Source organism: Sceloporus occidentalis, unplaced genomic scaffold, assembly GCF_023333645.1.
Source record: "Sceloporus occidentalis isolate IW3139 unplaced genomic scaffold, rSceOcc1.0.p SCAF_2, whole genome shotgun sequence".
Lineage (NCBI taxonomy): Eukaryota > Metazoa > Chordata > Lepidosauria > Squamata > Phrynosomatidae > Sceloporus > Sceloporus occidentalis.
The window spans coordinates 48,443,261-48,468,227 of NW_028316982.1; the positions used below are offsets into that span (position 1 = coordinate 48,443,261).

The 24,967-nt window shown below is 39.2% G+C and overlaps 1 protein-coding gene and 1 pseudogene across 1 annotated transcript in view; one reads left to right on the top strand and one right to left on the bottom strand.

The window, feature by feature from the left end:
• LOC149318247 (glypican-5-like) overlaps positions 1-24,967 on the top strand; it is a 514,926-nt gene that overhangs the window by 360,558 nt on the left and 129,401 nt on the right. The window contains exon 8 of the mRNA XM_089508317.1: positions 24,718-24,868. Within this exon, the coding sequence (XP_089364443.1) occupies positions 24,718-24,868 (151 nt within the window). The remainder of the gene's footprint in view (positions 1-24,717; positions 24,869-24,967) is intronic.
• On the bottom strand, positions 4,156-12,977 carry LOC149318248 (INO80 complex subunit E-like; annotated as a pseudogene).

Consider the following 24,967-nt stretch of genomic DNA (forward strand, 5'->3'; position numbering starts at 1 on the left):
GGTAGCAGAAAGAGTTATAAGCATATTTGCATTTTGTCAAGACTTCACAAGAAATGTATTAATATCTGCATGCCCCTTGTAGTTCTGTTATTGTATAATATTTTCATTATTTATTGTGCGATATTGTCCATTGTATAATCACTGTGTGTACATGTGTGTATTACCTGTTTGTATTTTCCTCTACAGAAGCATATAATATTTGAGATGGCCATTCATAATTGGTATGTGTCACATAGTTTGTACTTATTCAGATAAATAATGTGGATTCTATACAACAGTGCATGCTGAGAACACACTACTGGTCATCTATTAGAGGTTAAAAGACATACATTCTTGCAGAAAACTGTCTGGAACAATGAAAAAATATTGCTGCATGTTGTCTGAAGCCACAAGGCACTCTTTAATGATCAAAGACTTGGAAATGTTATATGGAATGTTGGAGTTTGCATTGGAAATGTGCTGCACAAATGTCAAATATTACATAAAAAGATCACACTAATGAAGCCAGAGAACTTCATTTTAGATAGCAAGTATGACTCTTTTATATGGACATCTTTAATACATAGAAAAGATTGTTAACTAATCTTGAAAGCTATTGTTACAAACAGGAATCAAAGCATGTCTGCTTGGGTTATTAAAATGTATGCACATATTATTAAAGGATTGGAAAGTAAAACTGTGAGAAACCAATATGACAACTCAATAGAGATGTGAAAGTTTTTCTGTTATGGTTACTAAATATGGGTCACAGTATTTAATGGAATTTCATGGACTTTTCAAATTAATAGACTTTTATTATACTCCTTCTATCCAATATGCATAAGCCCACTGGTTTTTTAAAAAATAAGTTATCAGATGCCGAAGAGCCAGGAACATTTAGTGAAGTCAGTGTGAGTAGTATAGATCTGTTCTAATTTAAATGCTTATCGGAAGTTTTAAAATATTCAGTGCAAATTTGAAAAAGAACATTAGCCATCACCTCACATGGCCCTTTATACCCCACCTGCCAAGAAACAGGGAGATTAGGTGTACTTAGCAAGCAGAACTGCATATTATCTTGGGTGTGAAACCCAGAATCTATGAATGATACTTTAGTTTCTAGCTTTTATACTACAGTCGCCCCTCCATTTTCACAGGGGATCCTTTCCAGACACACACCTCACAAAAATGGAAAATTTACGATACTCAAGTCCCATTGGCTTGAATAATGGTGCGTGCCCATGGGTGCATACCCCATTTTGTCCCCCTCTGTTTGCCGTTCACAAATGGCTGAGGAATGTGGATTCCAATTCCGCCAAAATGAAAGGGTGACTGTACAATCAGTTTTTACTTTATCTCATTTTGTTTCCATAAAACTTGCCAGGCTGACTGGTGTACAATCAGGAGCAATGAGACATTGACCATTGTGCTGTAATTGCCAGATGATTAACATTGCTTGGTAAAAATCTTTATGTTACTTTAGCTAGTGGATGGGAAGTTAAAATATCTGTGTGTTTTTAAGCCCCAAGGGTGCTCTATATCAGTGATCCCCAAACCTTTTTAGGCACCTGCCTCCTTTCTTTTTGAGTGACAACCTTAGAATCAACCCTTACCAGCATGGTCAGTGGTTGGGGATTCTGGCTTCTGTAGTCCACAACTTCATTTCCAAGACTCATTGATAATGGATACATTCACGGGAATCCAGTGTAATGTTACTGGAGGGAAACAATATGCTCATGGAATTCACTGATACATACAAGCTATAGCACATTTGTTGTTATTGTTACCAGACACTACTGCTTGTATAATCCTCCCCGTGTTCTCCGGTCCTCTGGGAGGAACTTACTGCAGCCTCTAAAATCTAGGCTTGTGGCGACCTCCCAGAGGGCGTTCTCTGCTGTCGCCCCCAAACTCTGGAATGACCTGCCGGATGAGATCCGTCAGTTGACATCATTAGACAGCTTTAAAAACGCTGTCAAGACGGATCTCTTCCGGCAGGCCTTTCCAGATTAACCATCCTGGCCTGGGCTCCCTGATCCCCTCTTTCCTCTCGTGGCCCCATCTTTAGTGATGGTTGAGGATCTCCAGAGGGACACCAGGGTTTTTAGTTTGTTTTAATTATGTTTTATGCTTTGTATTGTGTTTTTAATCTGTCATATTTTTAATACTTTCTTAAGGAGAGGAGGGATTATAATGTTTTTAATTTTATATTTTACTCTTGTTATATTTACTGTTGTCAACCGCCCGGATTGGTTCACCACAGGGCAGTATACAAATTATTATTATTATTATTATTATTATTATTATTATTATTATTATTATGCAAGGAGTTTAGCAACTTCAACTGACTATGTGACCAGTTCTGAAACTGTTTGTGCAGCCAGTTACACAACTGGAGACTGTACTGGATTGCCCATTTGTGCAAAGTCCAAACCTAGATTACTGCAAATGCAATTTGCTGTGAAAGAATGACAACACTGAGCATTGGCCCCTGTGTTGATTATCAGCGTATAACTCAAATGACAATTAAATTACTTATGGTTAATCAATAAATTAATTATAAAATTAATCAATTAATATTAAGAAACAGAATTTCCAGTTTATTGCTGATTCTCTGTAATAATTTGGCAAGAAAATAATCATTCTGAACCAAATTTCTTATCTTAAAAGGAAAAAAAAACCCTCATAGTCTTGGATAATGAAAACAGACTGCCCTGAGGTCGTGATCCAACCTACTTGGATAAGTGGATTCTGCTACACAAATGTTATGTCAGTAGTTTCCTGGAGGGAGATCTCTGGGCTCTGTTTTTTTAAGGATAAAATACCACAGAATAACAACCTACCTCATGCTATTGCTTCAAAGAGTCATTACTGTATTTGTACTTCTCTCTTTGTTAGTATTCAGGCTCCATCCTTTCATTTCCTCTTCTTAAACCTTTAAGTATCTGCAGTGCCAACATCTGACATGAGCCAAAACATTTCAGCTTTACAAGACATAGAACAGCTCATCAGCAAAACACATGCCTTACTGAACACCTTTCCAAATAGATCTGAGAGGAACAACAGATTGTGGCAATTAAAAGAGTCACTCAAGCACTTCAAACCACAGGTACCTCAGCTGTGCATTTCATATTAATTCAAGCCTACTAAATGATAAAACTTGACACCAGAAGGTCCTTTATTAAGGTTCTATATTATCAGCTGTTTCCGCAAACTCATCCCTTATTCTGTCCTCACACAGAGACATTATATGTAGATACATGGAATGTATCTCATTTTATTACATTTTAGGAAAATTCCTCAGGAATAAATACTATCCAGTTACAGCAGCAAGAAAATCCTGAACTACACAATGAGCACAATTAGTCTATGCTTCCTTGTTAAAAATACACCGAATCATTAAGTGCTGTGTAAACAATGTAATATCTGTTCAATCTGCCTATCTCTCTATGTATCCGTATATTGAATGATGAAATAACTGGAGTAGCCTAATAAGAAATTACAGCAACTGACAGTTTTATTTTAAAGTAGTCTCTTGAGCAAACAGTATAGGAAATTTTGTGTTAATAAGGTTTGCTCAAAATCTTGTAGCACCAACACAGGTCTTCATGCTGAGAAAAATGTATTTTTCACAATACTATCCAGGGTTGTGGTGCCAATTATGGACCCAGTTGGTCACTTATAAGACCCAGGTGTCCCATATTTGCATGTCTGACAAGTAAAAGCTGATCTAAAACTGGAAAATTATATAAAGTGTTGAGTGTATTCAGAGAATGAATACATGATCAGGCAGTGTAGGTTCAAAACAACTGAAGAAGTAAGGGGTTGGATTTGCGGAAAGAAAATGAGATAAAAGCCAGAGATCCAAGTAGGTTGCCTGGGAACATGGGATGATGATCTGCGGGTAGGGAAAATTGATCTAGAAGCTTGAAAAATCTAGCTGAAATGTTTAAAAAGTGTACATTTTAACCAGTGTTCTGTTTTCCCATTTCCATTTTTATGCACTATCTCAGTGCTAAGTTGAGGGCAAATGTCATCTTTGCAGACATTAAAATTAATTAAATTATGTAAATACTAAATGGCCTACAGTGACGTAAAGCATAAGAGTGGGCAGATTTTGACAAGCAAAGCATCTACTGTAGATTAAGGCACATTGCAAAATGGAAAATAGAACTCTCAAGGAACATTCATGGAGTTATCAGAGATCCTTGTAGCGTTGCCAGAGGAGTTGTCAATGGTCCTTACAACTCTTATGCCACCATCCATCTACCAATTGCAAGGATTTTGCTCAGGATATCTTACCACTGTGGCCAAATATGGGGATTCTACCCTTTAACCCACCAAATGTGAAAATTTCCATCATGCTCACTGCAGTCATCAAAAATGGGGGCTATCTCTGATCCTCTGCCACCAGTGCGAGGAAGCGGACTTTCCTCCTGTCTTCCTTGTGTGCGTGTTCTCCTCAGACAACTATGGGGACTTTTGAATGCCCTCAGGAATGCTCTGAGGATTTATGTAACTTCTGTTTCTGTCATAGGTTATGATGGGAAAGAACCCTTCTTAAACCTGGTTCTTCCTTTCACCTTTCAACACCACCCTTCTGTATTCAATATGGCCACCTCAAACACCTTGTCTGAAACCAAGCTTTCAGTTTAGATAGCATTCCTGGAGACCAAAAGTGTATAAACATAAAAACAATCCTTTATTTACATTTAAAACATCACTCACACTCTCACATACCCCTCTCTCACTAACTCAGACCCTTTTGAATCACTCATATATTCCTAAGCCTGGCTAATTTTTATTCATAAACCTTCCACACCCTTTTGTTGAGTCCAGTTGTTGTTGTTGTTGTGTACCTCCAAGTCATTTTTGACTTATGGTGACCCTAACGTGAACCTAAGATGAGATTTTCTTGCAAGTTTCATCACAGGATGTTTGCCCCTGAGACCAACCATAACAACTCCTTAATTAATATGAACTGCCTCACTCAAAACACATAATGGTCTAATTGCCATTCACCTACTTTTATTCACCAGTCTTATGCAACTCTCCTCATGCATTTCACCAATTAGCATTCATTTCAGTATTCCATCCTCTCCCCCCTCCCAACATCTCTTTGCCTTATACTGCATCATACAATTATATATTCTGTTCTGCAACCAATAAATTAAACATTTCCCAATACAAGAGTATGGCATGACAATCCTCTCTGAAGCTGTTCTATCTAGTTTTATTTGAGGAAAATTTAGACAATATTTCATAGATAAAATTAGTAGTATCCATGCCAACTTGTGAGCCATACTTGATACAGGTCTAGTTGATGGAACTTTGGCCTCTTCTTCTCCAGTTATAGAGACCCATTTGAATTTGTACAGACCACAGATGTGGACAGGATCCATGAGAAGTACTCAGAATACTTGGGATAGGCTGCATGAATAATGATAGTGATCTTTACAAAAACTTTTTTTTTAAAAGGGAACCATCTTTTTTGTCTTAGAGGGACAGAAGAACAGGCACATGCAACTTGATAGGAATGTAATTCTTCACTAATGAGTAGCAATCCGAAATTTTCTTCCCACTGAAAGTATTAAAAACATTGCATAGTTTTCAAAGACTATTCCAGTTTCGGTCATATTTTTGAACAATTCACACGTGTTTTTGAAAAATTCACACAAGGCGATTTCTCCCTTCTGCACAGACGAAGCACGTGCAAATTTTGGGCAGAAAAGGTTGTGTGTGTTTTTATGCAGAAAATGCTATTTTCTGTTCAAAATAATCACATGTGAGCTTTGCATAGAATAAGTCTGAAACTGTGAATGTTTTCATTTGTTTAGATTTCTTCTCATTATGTATCTTGACACTTGGTGGGGGGGAGGTTGCTTATTTTATGAATATTTTTGAATCTCCTTTCCATTCCTACAACTTCTGAAAAATGCAAAGATGGTTGTATAGCTGTATTTCAATTCACATATTGGTTTAGATCAGGAAGTGCTATTGAGATTGCATAAAGCTGTAAAGCTAATGAATTTCTGCCCTACCTGTGGCCAACTGGAAAAGAGGCTAAGGCCCCATTCCCACTGGCTTATAACGTGGATCAGGACACGAATCATGGGTGCATCGTTCCCATTTGAGTGTGCATTCAATCCGCATTGCTCCGATATCGTTCCCATTGGAATTTGAATTATGAAAAACCCAAATCAGTGGTTGATAAACCGGTTTAATTTAACAGCACATTTTTAGTGAGTTTTTCTGTGCCTCCCAAGTCTGATTCGGGGCAAATGAATGGGAACAAAAGGTGTCTGATTTGGAAACTTGGGGATGGGAGGAGCAGGGCTCAAGAGGCTGGTTTGGGGGTGTAACCCACTTGTTCTCTTTCCTGCATTACCAACGCCATTTTCTCCCATTCGCATAGACTTTCCCCCAGTGGAGTGGGAAGCAGGGTAAGGCGATCGCGCTACATTGAGCTCCAAACACAGTAAACCCATTACACCCCCTGCAACCTCCCCCCTGCTCCACATTCATAGACCGACATGTGAAGAGACCCATTGAACACCATTTTTAACTATTCTTTTTTCTTTTTTTGCCTCTGCCTGAGCGCCTGAGCAGCAGATGGTCTTTGCAATACATGCCTGCTTGATTGTCCCCCCAGACAGCCCAAAGAGCAATGGGGCAGGCAAAGGGATTTGGGGTAAATAGAGGCACCTTCTCTCTTCCAGAGGAATTATGGGAAGACACAGAAGAGCCTCGAATGCAAAGGGTTTGGGGTAAATAGAGGTTCCTTCTCTCTTCCTGGAATTTGGGGTAAATAGAGGTGGCTTCTCTCTTCCAGAGAATAGATTTGAGGGGAATAGAGGCTCCCTCTTCTTCCCCAGAGGGGAAAAGCACCTATGCGACTGATTGGCTGTGATGTCAAGTGCTTATTAAGCGCTTGATTGACAGCTGCTTTAAAAAAAAAGAGGTCCCAGAAGGGCAATGGGAACGGGGAGCAAAATAACCCACTTCAAATTACCACATGGAAAATACCAATGGGAACGAAAACAGGGGTAAAAAACCCTTGGTCTGTTTGCACCCATTTTTAATGGAATGATGGGTCAGGTTCGATTACGACTCAGAAAAAAAATCAGAGTCAGAATCGCAGCGAAATACGTCGCTTTATATGCCCTATGAATGGGGCCTAAGATTGCTGAGCACTTCTTTACAGATCTTCACAAGGCTTAAGTTTTCAGTGACTGCTCAGAGAATTCAACAGGCAGGAATCATGACTAGAAAACCAGGGTTTGAGTCATACAGCCTCTGACCTGGTAGTTAAACTAACTGCAGATGCTGGAAACCTGTCAGGTAGATTAACATGTCAAATACATGACTCTTGGGTCTGGAGTTATACACCATTATTCTTTGAACAGACTGATTGGCAGAAAAAGTAGATGCCTGAAATAGATGTCATTCAACACAGCAGGAAACAATCCCAAGCTCAGAAAATTCTTATTTATGTTTTTTTTATTATAATTGGGGTTTTCACAAAACAAATATTTCTTAATTCTGCCCTGTAGCTGTAATCTGATAATTAATGTCATTAGTAGTAATATATTTTATTTCATAATAGTCAGAGAAGTGTGAATTGTCCTTTTTTATTGAACTAAAAAATGTTCCCTTCATTTTCTAACTCCATATGCAACGTTCAATTAGCACAGGATGACAATATCTTCATTGATTTAGGCTTCCCAGACCTCAAGCCTCACCCAGAGTCTCAAGGTATGGACATCGGTAAACTTTCTAAACATCTTCTCCTTCTCTTCTCTGCCCTTATTCCATTTCCCTGAATGTATTTCAACTTATCTTCTTTTTCCTTTCCTTTGTCCTTAATTTTCCTGTTTACACTTCTTTCTTGTGTCTCATCCCTCTTTTTCTTTCTTCCTCTCTTCCTCCTCCTGCTACAACTTCTCTGAGGTACAGTCATCAGCTTTCTTCTTCTGTGTTCTGTCACTCCCTGTCCCTTGAACCTTTTCTGTCTTTCAACTCTCCCTCCCAAAGTGCCTTGGAACCATGATTTGGATATGCTAGATTCTTAGTATTTAAAATATGTAATGCATTTTTTACAGTTGTTGATGATGTAGGAGCTTATCAGATGAACTTTAAAACCATCTCAAGCCTCCCGTGCTGGAGCCAGGCTGCAGTCGGGAAGTGGGATGCAGGGGGGGATTATTGCATGCTAAACCGCCGCCTAATCACTGCCCGCCATCAGCCCGGATCCAAGCCAGGTCCCAGCTGCACTCCGCCAGCACTTTTTCGAAGTCGGAAGCTTTCCGGCTTCTAAAAACTGCTGGCAAAGCACGACTGGGACCCAGGCTGATGGCAGGCAGCAATTTAGCATGCAATAATCCCCCCTCCCTCCATCCCACTTCCTGACTGCAGCCTGGGAGGCTTGAGACAGTTTTAAAGTTCATCTGACAAGCTCTGTAGTGTGTCTTCAAGTTGTTTCTGACTTATGGTGACCCTAAATTGAACCTACCATAGAGTTTTCTTGGCAAGATTTGTTCAGAGGAGGTTTGCCTTTGCCTTCCCCTGAGGATGAGCGAGTGTGACTTGCCCAAGGTCACCCAGTGTATTTCATGGACAAGCCAGCAATTGAACCCTGGTTCCCAGAGTCATAGTTCAATACCCAACCACTATGCCACACTGGCTCTAAAATATTACAGCTTTATTTTCTTACACCATACAATGTCTAGAGAACCTGTTTAATGGGCAAATACAATAAATACAAAAGATGCAAGTAAAATAGCTTTCCTCAACTCACCTCTGTCACAGTGTGTTGTACTATGACTACAATTCTAAGTGTGGTATTGGGTGGGTAAGATGAAAGTTGTGGTCCAATGCATCTTATATTCATTAAGTGAGGTAGGCTGTAGTACAGAGGTGATAGGGAGAAAAAATCAGAGATGTTAAAGATTTATACATCTGGAGCCATACACAGGTTTTTATAATAAACCACACTCTGAAATATCTCAACAAGAATAAACACCATTTGTTATTGTCTTGCTTTTTCTGCCCCATGGGCTCACAAATGTACCACATGTGCAGAAGTCCTAGATAATGCAATGACTTCATGATAAAACCCATAAGCTATAGGGAATGGAGAAAAACTGTTATTCACAGCAGAACATGAGAAAGTAGTACACTGTTTTTTATTTAAATCATCATCTCTCTGTGCCATCTCTTTCTTGGTATTTAATGAGTAGCTGCGAGAGAACTGCCTGAGGCTAAATCAAGGCTGCCTAATGTAAAAGTGGCCCATTAATATTACTGACAAGTTAACTGTATGGAAGCCCTCATCTTGTTTGCATAAATGATGCTTTGTTTTAACTTTGTTTTAACAAATAATCGTGACTTCCCATATTAGCTGTGTATCCATCTGAAGAGCTAGCATAAAATCAGATATCTGAATATTTAAATAAACAGGATAAATAATGTATATTTGTTTTAATTCCAGTGATGATTAGATCTGAATTCATTCTCCATGATAAGACATTGCTTATTAAATAGTAAAAAAAAAAAAAACCCATCCCATCATATATTTGCAGCTTTTTCACAGAGTTAAGTATTATTATTAATACAGGAAATCTGCCTTACAAAAATACAGTTTTCTGGATAACTTTGCCTGATCTGGTCCACCTTGTTCTGACTACATTTTCAGCCTACAATGATATATGCCTGCACATTAACTAGATATTAAACTTTTATATTTAGATACGTATTGGTATAATTTTATTACATTAGGCATTTTTAGCAGCAGTAATATGCAGCAACAGGCAAACACACATTATTCAAATGTGTCTTTACAATTACAGGTTTTCCGTTCTATATATTTTTGTATTTTCTGTTGCCCGAGTTAACTGTTTAGGAAAGGAGCAATGGAAGAACATGGGCCAGGAGCAGGGAAGTAACCAATACCCCTCTTGTGATGTCACACACATCGTGTAACCTCTTCCCTGGCTGGCATCTGCACTTACAGCATGAGCATCTTCAGAATGGAGATCTCTTCATGTATATGTGAATGTGTGGAGTACTACCATCTGCAGATGTCCATGTTCTATTTATAGATGCCAGTGAATGGAGATCATATGACACTTGCAAGAACAATGGTAGGGATGCACAGCATGTCCCCACGCATGTCTTCCCAATATCACCTTCTTGAGCTGGCAAGTGAGACGTATATATTTTTAAGAGTTAACACACATGACTTGTAGTTTCAGTCCCAAACACCTACAATTAAAGGGTTTCTGACAACTTGGCTAAGAAGGATCTAACAACTTGGATCCTAAGCCCAACACATTATGTAAAACTAGACTGTATAGATAAATGAAATCATGGCGGAAGAAAGGTTCAGATTCTCATGTAAAGCTTTGCAAGCAGTGTCCTCTTTTCCTTCATTCATTTGACTCTGTGGGGCACTTAGCCTGTACAGTATTTGCCCTTGAAGAAGATGGGACAGACATTGATGTTGCAGAGAAATATATGCACAGGTTTTGCCTCTGCGGGTAAGAACATATGGATTGTAACCTCTGTGTAGCTCTTCTTGATCAATCAAGAAGATGTGTGCCTTTCCACCAGTGTGTTGGTTAAGCACATGGATAGACTGGGATAGTGATGGCCAGACTCACCCTGAACTTTAAAAGGGTCTATATGTGTGTGCAAAAGTGTCATTTTTCATATAGCCCACTAAACTAGGAATGTAAAGAATATTCCAGAATATTTAGAAAATGGTCTTATTGATTGACATTTTTTGAGCATAAATAGATAAATCTGTAGGAGCATGATTCCCCCTGGATCCTTTGAACAAGGTGTGCTGCTTCCCACCATTGCTTGGGAATATTGACAGTTCATTCATCACCATCCTCCATGGCACTACTTCAATCCCCTTGTCACTGAACATCTGGTAGGGCATTGTGCTAAGTATGGTGGGTAGTGGGAGTTTGAGAGTCTCATGGGGCAAAGGAAAGTGCAAGCCCACTACTACAGGTATACAGTCAGAGTGGGAGGCAGGAGGCATTGAGATCTTGAGCTTGCAGGCCTTGTGGGCTGCCAGGCAGAATTAGTAGTGTCACTGTCAGGTTGGGAAGGCAGGGTCAGATCCTAAAGCCAAATAGTGGGAAAAGGCCTATAAGGAGTGAGGCCAGAGATGTCCGGGGGGATGGAAGTGATGTCCCTGAGACTGTAAACCCAAATCCTGAAGATGACTGGAGAGAAAGACTTGAAAATGAAGATGAGAAAGTAGTGCCAAGCTGAGGACTTCATTTCCACTTTAGAGAGTGTGATTCTACCCCCTTGGGCATTTTCCCATCACTATTGTCAGAGGAGGCTGTCACCCATGGATCTGATTGTTCTCCACCCACATTATCACACTGCAATCAAATAGAAAACATTTATCCCATAAAAATTAAAGAATTTTTGCTTTGCTTTTCTTGAAAACATTTTTGTTCCAGCCCAAATCTCCTTCTAAAATACTACTTGCTCACCCAGTTGTTGTTCCCTTCAGTTCCACCCCCCACTCTCCACCTATCTCCCACTCTAAAATAGTAAAATTTGGAATTTGAAAAGAGAATGACATACAAGAATCTTTTCACTTCATGACTTATTCTACATGATAAATGTACTTTTTGCACAGAAAATTGAATTTTCAGGACAGCAGACATTTTTTTACAAAATGATGTACCAATGATACTTGACTCCAGAAAGACATTTGACAATGTATAAATGTTTCACTAACATATGTTGGAAATGTAATGAAAAGGAGAGGACTTTGATCATACAGTGCGCCCGCGCTATAGGTGGGCGCCCCATACGCGACTTCCTGCTTATGTGGAAGCCGCGCGACGGGAGAGGGAATGGCGCAAATGCCCGCGGCACACACACTCTCCAGCCCCGCGAGCACAAGCCCCATTCAATCAAATGGGACTCAAGCTTATACGTTTTTTGGCTTACGCAGGGGGTCCAGAACGGATCCCCTGCATGAGCCAAGGGACCACTGCATATGGTGGACTTGTTATAAGGTGACAAAATATTGGACATTGATGTATTTTATTGTGGAAGACATTTTGAACTTTAAATTTCAGCTGAATCCAGAACTGTTTCTATTGGGGTTACTGGACAAACAGATAAAAAAGAAATAGGAAAGAATCATCTACTATGTGGTTACAGCCATAAGAATACTTTATGTACAGAAATGGTAGAATGTGGATATTCCATCATAAGACAAATGATTGATAAAATTGTATGACTTTGCTGAAATTGATCAATGAATTTGATTACATAGAGGTCTCTTAATAATTTTTTAAAAGCTTGGGAACTAGTAATTGCTTTTATGAGGAAATGTTGAAGGGAAATAGCAGTTTTAAGATTTGAAGAATAGTAGAATGCAGTAACAAGTAGAAGTGTATCCTATATGTATATTTAAAGGAAGTAGAATAATTTGATAACTACAAGTGTCATCTAGGAAGTTGGAAGTTTCATTCGCTCCCCTTCTCCTTTGTTATATTGCTATCTGTGACTACTGTCTTAGTTGTGTAGTGTGTATGTTGTTTTATACCATTAAAAGTTATGTGATAATAAATATGTTTTTTTTAAAAAAATTATATGTTCACATTAAACCCATACATGTTAGGGTAGAACAATAAGGGTGTAGTAGTGATAGAATAGGTAGAGTTATTGTGTTCCTAAGAGTGGGATGCAATGGTCCCAGGATCAGAAACCCCCATCCCCTTGGCTGGATATGGCCTACAGGCTTTCCCCATCCAGTCTGCAAGTCAGTTCTCCTATTATCTGTAATGGTGATTGAAGACAACTCATATTAATATAATTAAGTAATTAGAAATTTGAATTAGAAATAAAATGTATTTTGAATACATGGTGGGAAATGTCTAAATATGTAAAAAATTACATCTGGCCCCACATACTTTGTTTTCACCTTAACTCACACCAAGAGCCCTTACCACTATCATGATCCACTTTAAATGATCCATCCCAAACTGGAATCCAACCATTGGGATCAAAATGTTCTTCATTCCAGATGCAAAGTTAGCATATATGCATGCATGCATGGCTTCTGTTCTTGTTTATGTTATAACTGAATTATTATTTTTATGTCCATTTTGGATCTCTTTTTATCACTGTAGTAGATGCTGCAATATTTGGTTAGTTCCTGGCTTGCTATCTCGCTTATACATGAAGCAATCTTGGATGAAGAGATTGGGGGAGAAAGTAACCATCCTATCATAATGTACATATTAGCTCTAATGTGATGATAAATTGCATGGTTCAGTGATATCAATGTAAGCAGGTCTGAGAACAAATCTGCAAAATCACCTGGTAGGACTAGATTATTTTCTCACCAGATCCGGAGAAGATGACCAAATGCTAAGTGTTTACATCAATTGACAGTGTGATCCTATCTGTGTATACTCAGAAAAAGAATGCATTTCATTCAGTGGGATTTCAGTATGATTTACTCCCAGGTAACAGTGTACATGTTTTCAGTTAAATATGACTTTTTCTTCATACTGGACATTCAGATAAAGTTATCTGCTTTCCTAGTAGATGCTCAGTGTAGTGTAATGTATGTGGTTTTATTAATTTGACACTGCCCAAGACTTTGCTGCTATAAATGTCGAGATTGTTCCCTCACACTGCAAGAAGAAATGTCAAACTTTTCAAATTGTCATGAAAATAATCCACACTAATGCAGAGCTTTGAAATAGATAATTATCCAAGCACGTGGAAGAGAATTAACATGCACTAGAGCATGTCCTGAACATTTCCTTCAGCAAACAAGGAAAGTAATTGCCGTCTGAGCACAAAGCAAGGAGAGACGTTTTGTTCGCTTTCATCAGACAATTTGGAGGGAGCCCCTGTTTACCTACTTAACCCATCAGAACATGCCTTCTCAAAATGGTGCCATTCAAGGAGTGATGGAGTGAGACGAGCCTCCTGATTGCAGATGCTTCTCATTTCACACTTCCTAAGTCTGATCAAACAGAATGTTCTTGCCCTGTTATTAGAAGTCTGAAAGCTGGCAGGCGTGAATGTTTAAAAAGGACAGCTTTATCACACGTCAAAGCTGATCAACCATTATTTTCCAAATGTCTCCTTGAAGTCATCTGCCTTCTTATCTGTGCAGTTTTGGAAGGGTGGAAGTGGGGGAGAATACTAGATATGTGTAATAATTTTCTGATTAAGCACTTTTTTATGTTGTTACCACCTTTTAATCAGAAAATTATTACAACTATCCAGCACTGTCCCCACCAAGAAGTACACTTCAGAGCACAGAAGCTACAGCCAACTTTTTATGTACCTTCCCACATCCTGATCCATCCAGATGCATTGGAATGCAATGCCTATCAGCCCCAACCAGCATTCCTTATGATCAAGAATAGTGAGAATTGTAGTCTGAAATATCGAAAAGGTGTCAGATTGTGAGAGACTCCTTTACTGTGTGCCCACCTGATATTCAGAAGGATACTGCGCCTTATTATGGAAAACAGTTGGGTTACTAAAGGGCCAAAGATTTCTATATTTCTATAATTTCCTGGTATTTTTTTTACTATTATTTTTAGAAGCTAACATTCTGGTTTAAAGAATTTTCATAAAATAGAGGCTTCTAAAACCAAACAAAAGAATAATATAATCTCACAATTAGGTTTATGGAGCATGACTGCAATCCTATGCCTAGTTACCTAGGCTTAAGCTTCATTGAACTCAGTTGTGTTCATTTCTGGTTGCTTCAGTTCAGCTTGTAATACACTTTAATGAAAGATCTTCAGCCACTTTAAATACTACTTTGAGTTCTTACTTTAAAAATGTGTATTATCATGCAAAGGAATATTATTATTTTAACTGCCAGCATGAAGTAGGACTCACATAAAAGAAAAGAAAAAAGTGCCCAGTAATTATCCTCTGGCAACCTCTGCCATGATCTGCAACAAACACTAGTAAGTGTTTACTGCTTTTTGTTTCCACTTGTCAAAGCAAACAGAGCCCATCACTTATTCTAGCAGTTTACATTAGTGTAACTGCTCTGAAAAAAAAATGATCAAATAGTGTTTGATTCTCCCAGCAGCCTTAGTTAAATCATTAATAGCATACCCTAGTGTGATAAATGGGAGTCCCCCATCTATCAGAGCCTTCTCCATGGATAGCAAAGGGAGGGGGACTACTGTTACTTTGTGAAAAGAGTTTACATCACTGGTGGGGAGAGGACAACTGTCCATTCAGATGGGTCACTGTGGAGAAGGGAGAACCTTCTGGATGGAGAGGTTTTTTTGGAGAAAGCCTGAAGGACAGCAGCAAGGCTTCAGCCTATGGGCTTGTCTGCCTAGTCTCTGACTTGGAACCATGAGCGTCTTCTGAGAGCAAAACTATATAAATCCCTCTGCTGTAGGACTATGGTTAGGCACACTACTAGTCAGTGGCATCAGGTTTGGGTTTATTTTAATGATTGTAATCTGCAATTTAGGCCCAGTCCAGACTGGAAGAAAGGGGCAGCCTGAGCCTGCCCCTTTCTTTTCCGGATCATTAAACATGGCAACCACATGGCTGCAGCACAATCTGCAACAAAAAGGAGTTCCAAAATGGAGCTCCTTCCAGCGACGCCACCAAGGCGGTCATGTCACACATGCGCTGTGCTGTTTGGACATGGCACATGCATGGCATCATCGATACGTGCGCTGTGCGGACGGCAGTGCCTAAAGATGGTATTCCAGAGAGTGCAGATGCTGCATGCTCCAGAACCCTAGAGTTGGCCCCAGGCCACCACAAACCAGCAGTCTGTACTGGGCCTTATACTTTATGTTTGTGTCTGGGAGACCAGTTTGCCCTTCATATAGCAACATTCTTTTTCTTGAATGTTCCTTTAGTTAGACTAAAGCTTTTCCTTAAAGTACTCTGCCTCTTTGCACTCCTTTTCACATGCCTTAGCTTGGCTAGCTTCTCACAGGATTGGCAGAAACCAGTAGAAGTCCCAGCAACATCCCCATGCATTGTTAAGGTGTACAGGTTAATACTGGGTGGTGGCAGCAAGTTATTTTTGGATAAAAGGTGATCTCAAAGAATCCCATCCAGCTCAGCAGGAGTGGAGGGGAAACCACAGAGAACCTTAACATGGTGGCAGCGGGTTACTCTGCTTCTTTCTTATTCTGGGGGTGGGTGGGTTAAGAGAGAGGCAGAAAACCTTCACACCATGGCAGCAGATAAAACCAAAACAGTTAAAAAAAGATGACAATAGAGGCCATAGTGATTGATAAAGACTGATACTAGGTAAGCAAATGTTAGCATAACATAGCTGGGGGGGGATCCAGTTCAATGGGTCGAGATATATATTTGTATCTAGAGAAAGGGGTGGAGAGAAAGAGAGAGAGAAGAAGAAGAAGTTGCTTCAAAAATGATGTAGCAGAAATAAGAACAAACCAGTTTTTCTGATTTCTTCACTCTAAAATACAAAACCATCTTCAACTGAGCCATCCCTTTGATCTGCTTACTCAGTATGGTATTTTATGACTATCAATGTCTCTTCAGGTTCTCAGGCAGAGGTTGTGCTATTTCCTGAGACCTGTTCTGTTGGAAATATTTAGAACTAAAGACAGGATCTTCAGTAGGCAAGGCATGTGGTCCTCCTTGCGGAATATGTCCTAGAAAATTCTGTGTGGACTTTCCAGCTTGGCTCAGTTATGCCTCTGTGGAAATCCTACTTGCTAATACAGTACTTTATTTTTCCCCAGTGGCATTAACTTCTATGTGGAAAGAAATTGTTATCTTACTCATCCATTCTGCACAAGCAGAACTTGGAAATAACACTCTTTTAGGTTTGAAGGCTCAAAATCTCCTAGCTAACACTGATCAAGCTGCCTGGGGAATTCAGGAAGCTGTAATTCAAAATGCAATGGTAGCTGGTGGCTCACATGCCAGTGAGGCGATGACTCTGCTCTGGAATTTAGTTGGAACTTTAAAGGAGCTATTCAAGGTACCAGACTATTTTATGGATAGGGCTCAATGCTTTGGTAGCTCATTAAAATTAGAAACTGGAACAGATCTATCACCCCACAGGCATAGAAGATTACTGCACTGGGGTAAAAACGTTCCCCAATGTGTTCTCACGGGCGTGAGCCCGAAATGTGATGGGAACACGATGGGTCCCAGAACGCTAGTTTACTGCATGGCGGAACGCCGCCGTCGCCGCCGGGCGTTCCCATCGGGTTCCCAATGTGTTCCAGGAGACGCCATTTCTGGGGTCAGTTTCACATTTTTTTACAATTTTTACAAGACATTTTTACAACAGGATAAATAAAAACATATATCAACCTATATCAACAAGCTATAAATCTGTTATATAATAAGCTTACACCTGAAAACTTTCCACAAGAAACTGTTTAATTTTATCTTTTAATACAAAATCTTATTCCTCTGTCTCTAGATATGAATAAAAAAGTTTTGTTTCTTGTACCTCTCCTTACTGAGCAGCTGTTAAGTAAAGTCTTACAGCTTCCCAATCCTTTTCTCATTTAATCATATCTTTCTTATTTATTAATGCCGTTAATCTATCTAGATCTTTCAATTCCCATATTTTGTTTTGCCAAGTCTCTATTTGTGGGGTTATAGGTAATTTCCAGTATCTTTCTGGCAGCCATTATTAAGTATAATAATATTTTCCAATTTTTCCTTTCTTCCTCTGTTGCAGATATATTTCTGGTCCAAACTGAAAATCAATTTTTAATATTAACTTTATTTCCAAATGAATCTTTACCCAAAAAGACTTATATATGTGCATTGCCACCACATATGCAAATATGTACCTGTTTCTTTTTGACATCTCCAACACCAGTTATCCTTTAATTTATATATCTTTTCTAGTGAGCATGGTGTTTGATACCATCTATTTACAACTTTAAAATAATTTTCTTTTATTGTTTGTGCTACAGTAAAAAAAATTGTTTTTAATCTAGCTTTTCCCCATTTTTCCAAGTCCAAATTGTATCCCAATTCTTGTGCCCATTTTATCATGGAATCTTTAATTTCCACTTCTTCTAGGGATCTTTTCAGTTAGGTGTTATATGTTTTACTTAATATCTTTTTTTCATCTTCTTTCATTAATTTAATGTCTAGTTCATTATCATCTTTCTCAAAACCAAATAAACTCTTATCCTTTGTAAATCTTTCTTTAAGTTGAATATAATTCAACCAATTCATATGGCCTATTATGGTTATGATTTCTTCCTTTGATCTTAATATAATATTTCCTTCATTATCATGAGTTAATATGTCTCTATACATTATCCATTTCTAATCTCTTCCCCATTGGCCTAAAAAAGCCTCCTGTGGAGAAACCCAAAGTGGAAGTCCAATGTAAAACATTTTTTTTCACAGTTAGCCAGTTATTAATTAAAGTTTTCCTCAATAGATGTTCATTAAAGACTTTATGAAAGTCTTAAATTATAGATTTTAAATGTTTTAATATGTGTATATCTTATTTGTCTTTTTAAATTGATGTGTATTTTAGCTGATGTGTTTTAACTGATGTGATATGTCTGTTATTTGTTGTTGTTCCATGCCTTGATCCATGGGGAGAGGTGGATATTGTTGTTGTTGTTGTTGTTGTTGTTGTTACCCTGTTTAAATATTTAAAGGGATGTCATACTGAGGATGGAGCAAACTTGTTTTCTGGAACTCTGGAGAATATGACCTGAGGCAGTGAATTCAAACTACAGGAAAAGAGATTCCACCTTGTTCCCACTTCGTTTAAATCCAGATTGTGATCTGGGTTATACAGGCATGGTTCCCACTGAATCCGATTTCAGAAATCGACTCAGAAAGGGGGGGTCATGCTTTTTGCCCATTTTTGCCCATTTAACCTGCGTCAAAAAGACACTGGGAAATGGGGTGTTTTTTCAGCTGAATCGATTTATTTACAAACAAATAGTTTCAGCCCAAGTGGGAACTAGGTGGATTCAAATCAGAATTGAATCTGCTCTGATTCCCACTGGCAGCCCGGCCTGGGGGGGGGGGGCAGCTGGCATGGACTGGCCTCTGCTGGCCCCAAAATCCCTGGCCCAGCCTCCTTACCAGCTTGTTTGGCTGCCAACCAGGTTCCCTGGGATTTTTTTTAAAAAATTCCCATGGCTGGTGAGGCTGAAAGGAGGTTGCAGAGATGCTGGAAGCCTTGCGACCTCCTTCCCAGCTTTCCCTGACTTCTCTGCAACCTCCTTCTGGCTTCCCCGGCCAGAGGAAATTTTTTTTTTTAAAGCCCAGGGAACCTGGTCAGTGGCCAAAAAAGCTGGTAAGGAGGCTGGACAGGGGATTTGGTGGCCAGGAGAGGCCAAAGATGGGCTGGGCCATCAAGCTACCCCCCCCCTTCACCATTGAACCAATTCCTGAAACCAGCGCAAACATAGTGGGGACCACATTTTTTCAGAACCGGTTTAAAGAATTGGTTCAGGAAATGGATTTTCTGGTAAGTGGGAACAAGGTCTAGGAAGAACTTCCTGACAGTAAAAGTTGTTCGACAGTGGAATACGTTCCCTCAGAGAGTGGTGGAGTCTTCTTTGTTGGTTTTTAAACACAGCCTGCATGGCCATGGCAGGGAGGTGGACTGGATGGCCCTTGAGGTCTCTTCAACTCTATGAGTATGTATGCAAGTCTACTCCTTTTTACTGGATACTGGCAGAGAGGACAACTCCATGAGTTTGAAGGACTCTTAATTTTCTGACAACAAAGCTGGCAACAAAAAAGCCTACTGTGCAAATAGGCAAGGAGTTCTGAATCAGTGAATGATAATTATGAGAAGGAGGAGGGAGGTGACAGTGATGAAAATAATGATAATGATGATGACAATGACAACAGAAACGTTTTAATTTTTCATACTCTAATAATTTGAAGTATTAGTAGATTATAAATTTTCCCCCATATGCTAAGAGATGTTGAGGGAATGAGCCATAGTTTAGTGATGAATTACATGTTTTGCATATTAGAAATCTCAGATTCAAAGCCCAGCAAATCTGGTTCAAAAACCATAGCAGATTGATGTACCTGAGACCTCAGGCAGCCACTTCAGGTGACTAGCTAAAATGGCCAACAAGAAATCTAAACTGATGTAAGACAGATACTTATGGTTTTGCAAGCAAATTTTTTTCCAATTCTTTTTTTTAAGCTAATAATGTTTAAATCTCATGCCTTTGCACAAGGATGTGCTATTACAGCAGGTACAAAATAGTCAGTAGCAGCATTTAATCATTCTGCTACATGGCAATACATAATTCACTACAGCATATTAAAAAGAAAATTAAATGCCAAAGTCTTTTTAAAAGATCTTGCTTTTGGTTACTAAATGGCCCGTGCCAAAATGTCTTTTTGGCCTTCATGAAAGCATCAGCAAGTGAAAGCCAAGACTCCAATTTCTGGCTTTGTAGATAATTAACAAGGAGGGAGATGTAATTTTGGTTTGTACTCATTTTTGCAATGATTGCCTCCTGGGGAAATTTAAGTGTAAAACTTTGTGACTATTCATGCTGAAGGTTAGTACAAGATAAAAAGCATTTTAGAAACTAATTGCAGTATAGAATTTACGACTGTGTGTTCCTAGAGTGCATCAATAGTTAAATTGAATGCAGACATAGGGGAGGCAAGTGTGGCATGGTGAAAACTACTTAGACTAGGAAATGTTATGATCAGGGTTTAAATCCCTATTCAGATTCCATATATTAACTAAGTCTGGCTTTGATCAGTGCTGGGGCTGTACAAACAGACCCTTTCCTAGCCAGATCGGGGCTGTAGCAAGTGCATGCTACAGCCCTGATCCTGCTTTTTCAGCACACAAAAAGGATGGCTCCTTTTTTTGCCCTGGAAAGGGTGCAATAGCTGTGGTGCTGCAGCTTGAAGGTGCTTCTTTGATGCTGCATCATATGGACGCAGCACCAGAGGAGTGCCGTGACACCGCATGCTGTGTGGAGCGGCGTGCAGCATCACGGCACCCTGTGGGTGGACTTGGGGCAGGCATCCATGATTACTTCTAATACTCTGTTTCAGTGACCTTACCAAACACAATAGAAATTTGTGAGACAATTCAGCAATCCTTCATCATGTACAGAAAGGTTTTAAAAAGCAATTTTGTTTGACCATGCTTGTATGACATCAGGCTTTCAGATAATGAATAATAGCAATGATGAGCATCAAGATGCTTGTTTAAAAATAAAATTTAGCTACAATTGGATATTGTTTTGTTGGCACAGATAATGCCTTGAAACCCATAAATGAAATTATCTATAGTAAGTGTGACACTGTGAACTTTGCAAAATAAGGCTGAATAATTACCCAATATTTCTCCAAAAGAAAGGAACATTTGTTGAAGATTCATGCCTTTGTTACCTTCTATAAAAGATTGCAGTGACTCATTGAATGATGGGTAATGCAAATACATGTCAACAGATTCATTATGAATCAAATCTTGCCACCTACCGCCTCCATTGTCTGAATGCTTCCAGCACAAGAAATTCATTGTCCATTTCTTCTGAGAGGCACCCTTGCTGGTCTTCAGAGTCATTTCTAACATAGCTAGTGAGTCACACCAGTACTACAAGGAACTGTAATAAAAAGAATGATGTAAAAGTCTGTTTTCTGATAGAGAAAAGGAACTGTGAACAATATTATTTACAGGGAAAGATGATAATCCTTTTGTATTTATATTGCACATTCCATAACCAGAACACTTGTGCTATCAACATATTCAACCTGAAAGAAATGCAAATAGATTTGTTTGTTTTTTAAAATAATTCTGCAAAGAGAAAGACAGACTAAAATTTCAAATCTCAAACTAATATCTGCATAATATCTGTCTCTGCAATCACTGGAAGCCTTGACATGCAAATAGAGGGTCATTTTTGCCAGGACTCTGATAGGCAAAAAATAATAATTAAAAAAATCAATCAATCAGTCATTTTATTTATATCCTAACTTTTCCCCCAAAGTGGAGCTCAAAGTGACTTACAAAATAGAGAATGCAAGTAAAATCACATGTGGAAAAACAAACAAACAAACAAACAAACAAACAAACAAAAAACTTAAGATTAAAATAATATTGAACTGTCTTTAGAATTAAGACCATACTAGAGTTCCCTCCTTCAACCACTCAGCTCATGGGAATGTTTAATTTTTCCTATATATCTGTTAGGAGCCCTGGTGGTGCAATGGTTAAATGCCTGTACTGCAGCCACTCACTAAAAATCATAAGGCTGCGAGTTCAAGACCAGCAAAAGGGCTCAAGCTCGACTCAGGGTTGCATCATTCTGAGGTCGCTAAAATGAGTACCCAGATTGTTGGGGGCAAATTAGCTTACAGTTGTAAACCGCTTAGACACTGCTTAGGCAGTATGAAGTGGTATATAAATGAAGCTTGTTTTGTTTGTTTGTTTGTTTGCATAACAAATTACGGTGCATCTTCACAGAATCCATACAGTTACTATCGTATCTAGCTTGACCTGGAGATTACTTTGCTCTGTGTAGGCAATCAGATTTGCCTGTCTTATGTAATGTCATAATCTGGATCATGTGGAAGCACCAAACTCCTCAAATCTAATCATTTACAGTTATTCCCCTCCACAAAAAAAAAAAAAAAAAAATTAAAAAAATAAATAAAACCCCACCCAGATCACTCTGATTTCCACTAATTTTTAGCTCCATAGAGAATTTAAACCAGCTTTCACATACCATCAAGACCCTTCTCCAAAAGTAAATTTTGCTTTAATTCATTTGTTGTTGTTCTATGCCTTTAAGTCATTATGGTGACCCGAATGTGAAGCTATCATGGAGTTTTCTGGGGCTGGGAGTATGTGATTCAAACAAGCTCACTCAGTGGGTTTCCATGGCTGAGTGGGGAATCAAACCCTGACCTCCAGATTCCAAATCCTACAATCAAAGCACTATACTAAAGTGGCTCTTTTAATTAATTTCCCCCTAACTTTCTCCCTGTCACTTCCAGGTTAAAGAATCAATAGGAGACAGTAAAAAAAAAAGGACGAAAGGAAGATGGTGCCCTATCAGCCCACATGAGAGCAATCGTGCCTTTATTCTTTCTCATCTTCCTCTTCCACCACCACCATACTACAGCATAGCCTGCACAAACAGAGCTTGAAAACTTACCTTTGCCAACTACAGCTCTCAGAATTCGTCAGTCATGTGTGTGTGTGTTAGAGAGAGAGAGAGAGAGAGAGAGAGAAGGAAAAAGCTATAATTCTTGCCTCTTAGTCTCTTGTTCTGCATTGTGCACTAGTGCTGATGCCAGAACCTCAGAACCTTAAGTTCAGATCCCATTCAATTACAGTATGCCTTTGGTATCAGAGAGCTTCCCATCTACATATTTGAGAGTTGACAGATCACCATGCTCCATATTATCCAGTTGTGGAACATGCATGCAGGTGCACAGATGTAGGTACATGCATACTGCTGTCCAGTGAAATTGGACTTGGGCTTCTGAAATTTGAGCTTCTGGGGGGAAATGAACCCATATGGATGAGAAGGGTCTGCTGTATTAAAAACAGATCAATGCATATTGTTAGAATCCTGGTGTATTCTACCAGATATATAGTGGTTGTGGATAATGGGGGCTAGGGTAGGCTTAGCTTGGCTTGTAGAGGGAAAGCTGGGTTGTAACTGTTAGCTCCAGGTGGTGCTTATCGGGTGGCCTTGAAGGCCTGGTTCTCAGAGGTTTGGAATGCAGTCTCTAGGTTGGGGAGATGAGCTGTGGAGGGGGGAGTTGTGGTGGATGGGAACCAGGGAAGAATGGGAGGGCTTTTGCTAGCGCAGGCTTTTGCCTAGGGGAGGAATAGTTTGCCAAGGGGAATTTATGCACTGGGTTGGTTGGGAGGGGTCAGTCTCAGCTAAGAAGCTGAGTGATGTGGAATTTCCAATTCTGGAACCATCAATAAAGTACTGTTGATTTATCAATTAAGCTGACTGGTTGATTGTCCAGGATTCTGGTCCCGCACTCTGACACATATTGATCTTCTCTTTGCCCTCGAGTTGGTGATTCATAATGATATAAAAGTGCCCTTTGAAAGGACCCACAACCACAGCTAGCCTTATTTCTAAGAGTTTATGTCAGCTCTGGTCAAGACACTTGTTGGATTCTGGACAGCAGAGACACAGAAGAGGTGCATGGTAGGAAGTGACAGCTACCATGAGTCTGATAGTGGAAGGAAGATGGAATATAAAGAAATAATCCATATGTCTAATGCTCCAAAGGAATCATGTCCATTGGACACTCAGTATACTGTGCAAGTAAAGAGGTGCAGGTAAAAGAGATCATCAAGCAAAAGATTAATGCTGGAGAAACAGGAAGAAAGATGGAATTTCCCAATCTCAGAATTATATCCAGGAAACCAAACTTCCTTGACCTCAGTGAGGAGCTATTGAGCAATGCTCCATTTTCTATTCAGTCATGCTGTGATGTTGCTAGTGGAATGATAGAAATTTAGAAGATTAGGATCTGAAGCCTGTTGTTGCTCATTACTAGAGTAAACTTACTAAATCAATAGGGATTTACTTATGTATTGATGTGCCAATGCTTCTAATCAGTAAATGGAGCAGTGGCATCAGGAAGCCCAAGCCGATGCCAGAATATTTCTTTTTCATATTTTGCAGTTTGAAATGTAGGAAAATTTTTAAAAACATTGCCAATATGTTATTATGCCTGTTTTACTTGCAGCTGGCAACTGAGAGGACAAATTTAAAATCAGAAAGGTGGAGCACCAGGGAAGGCAGCAGTGGGAATGGAAGGAATGAAGAGATGGAATCAAGTGGAGACTGTGATGATGAAGATGGATGTCAAGGTTCAGGTGATCGAACCTACACAAAAGGTAGGAGTACTTGCTTTGCACATAAACACTGAAGAAATTCACAATGGCTGTGTTTGTCTCCAACACTGACCATATTCAGGATTCATGCAGGGGTAGCTA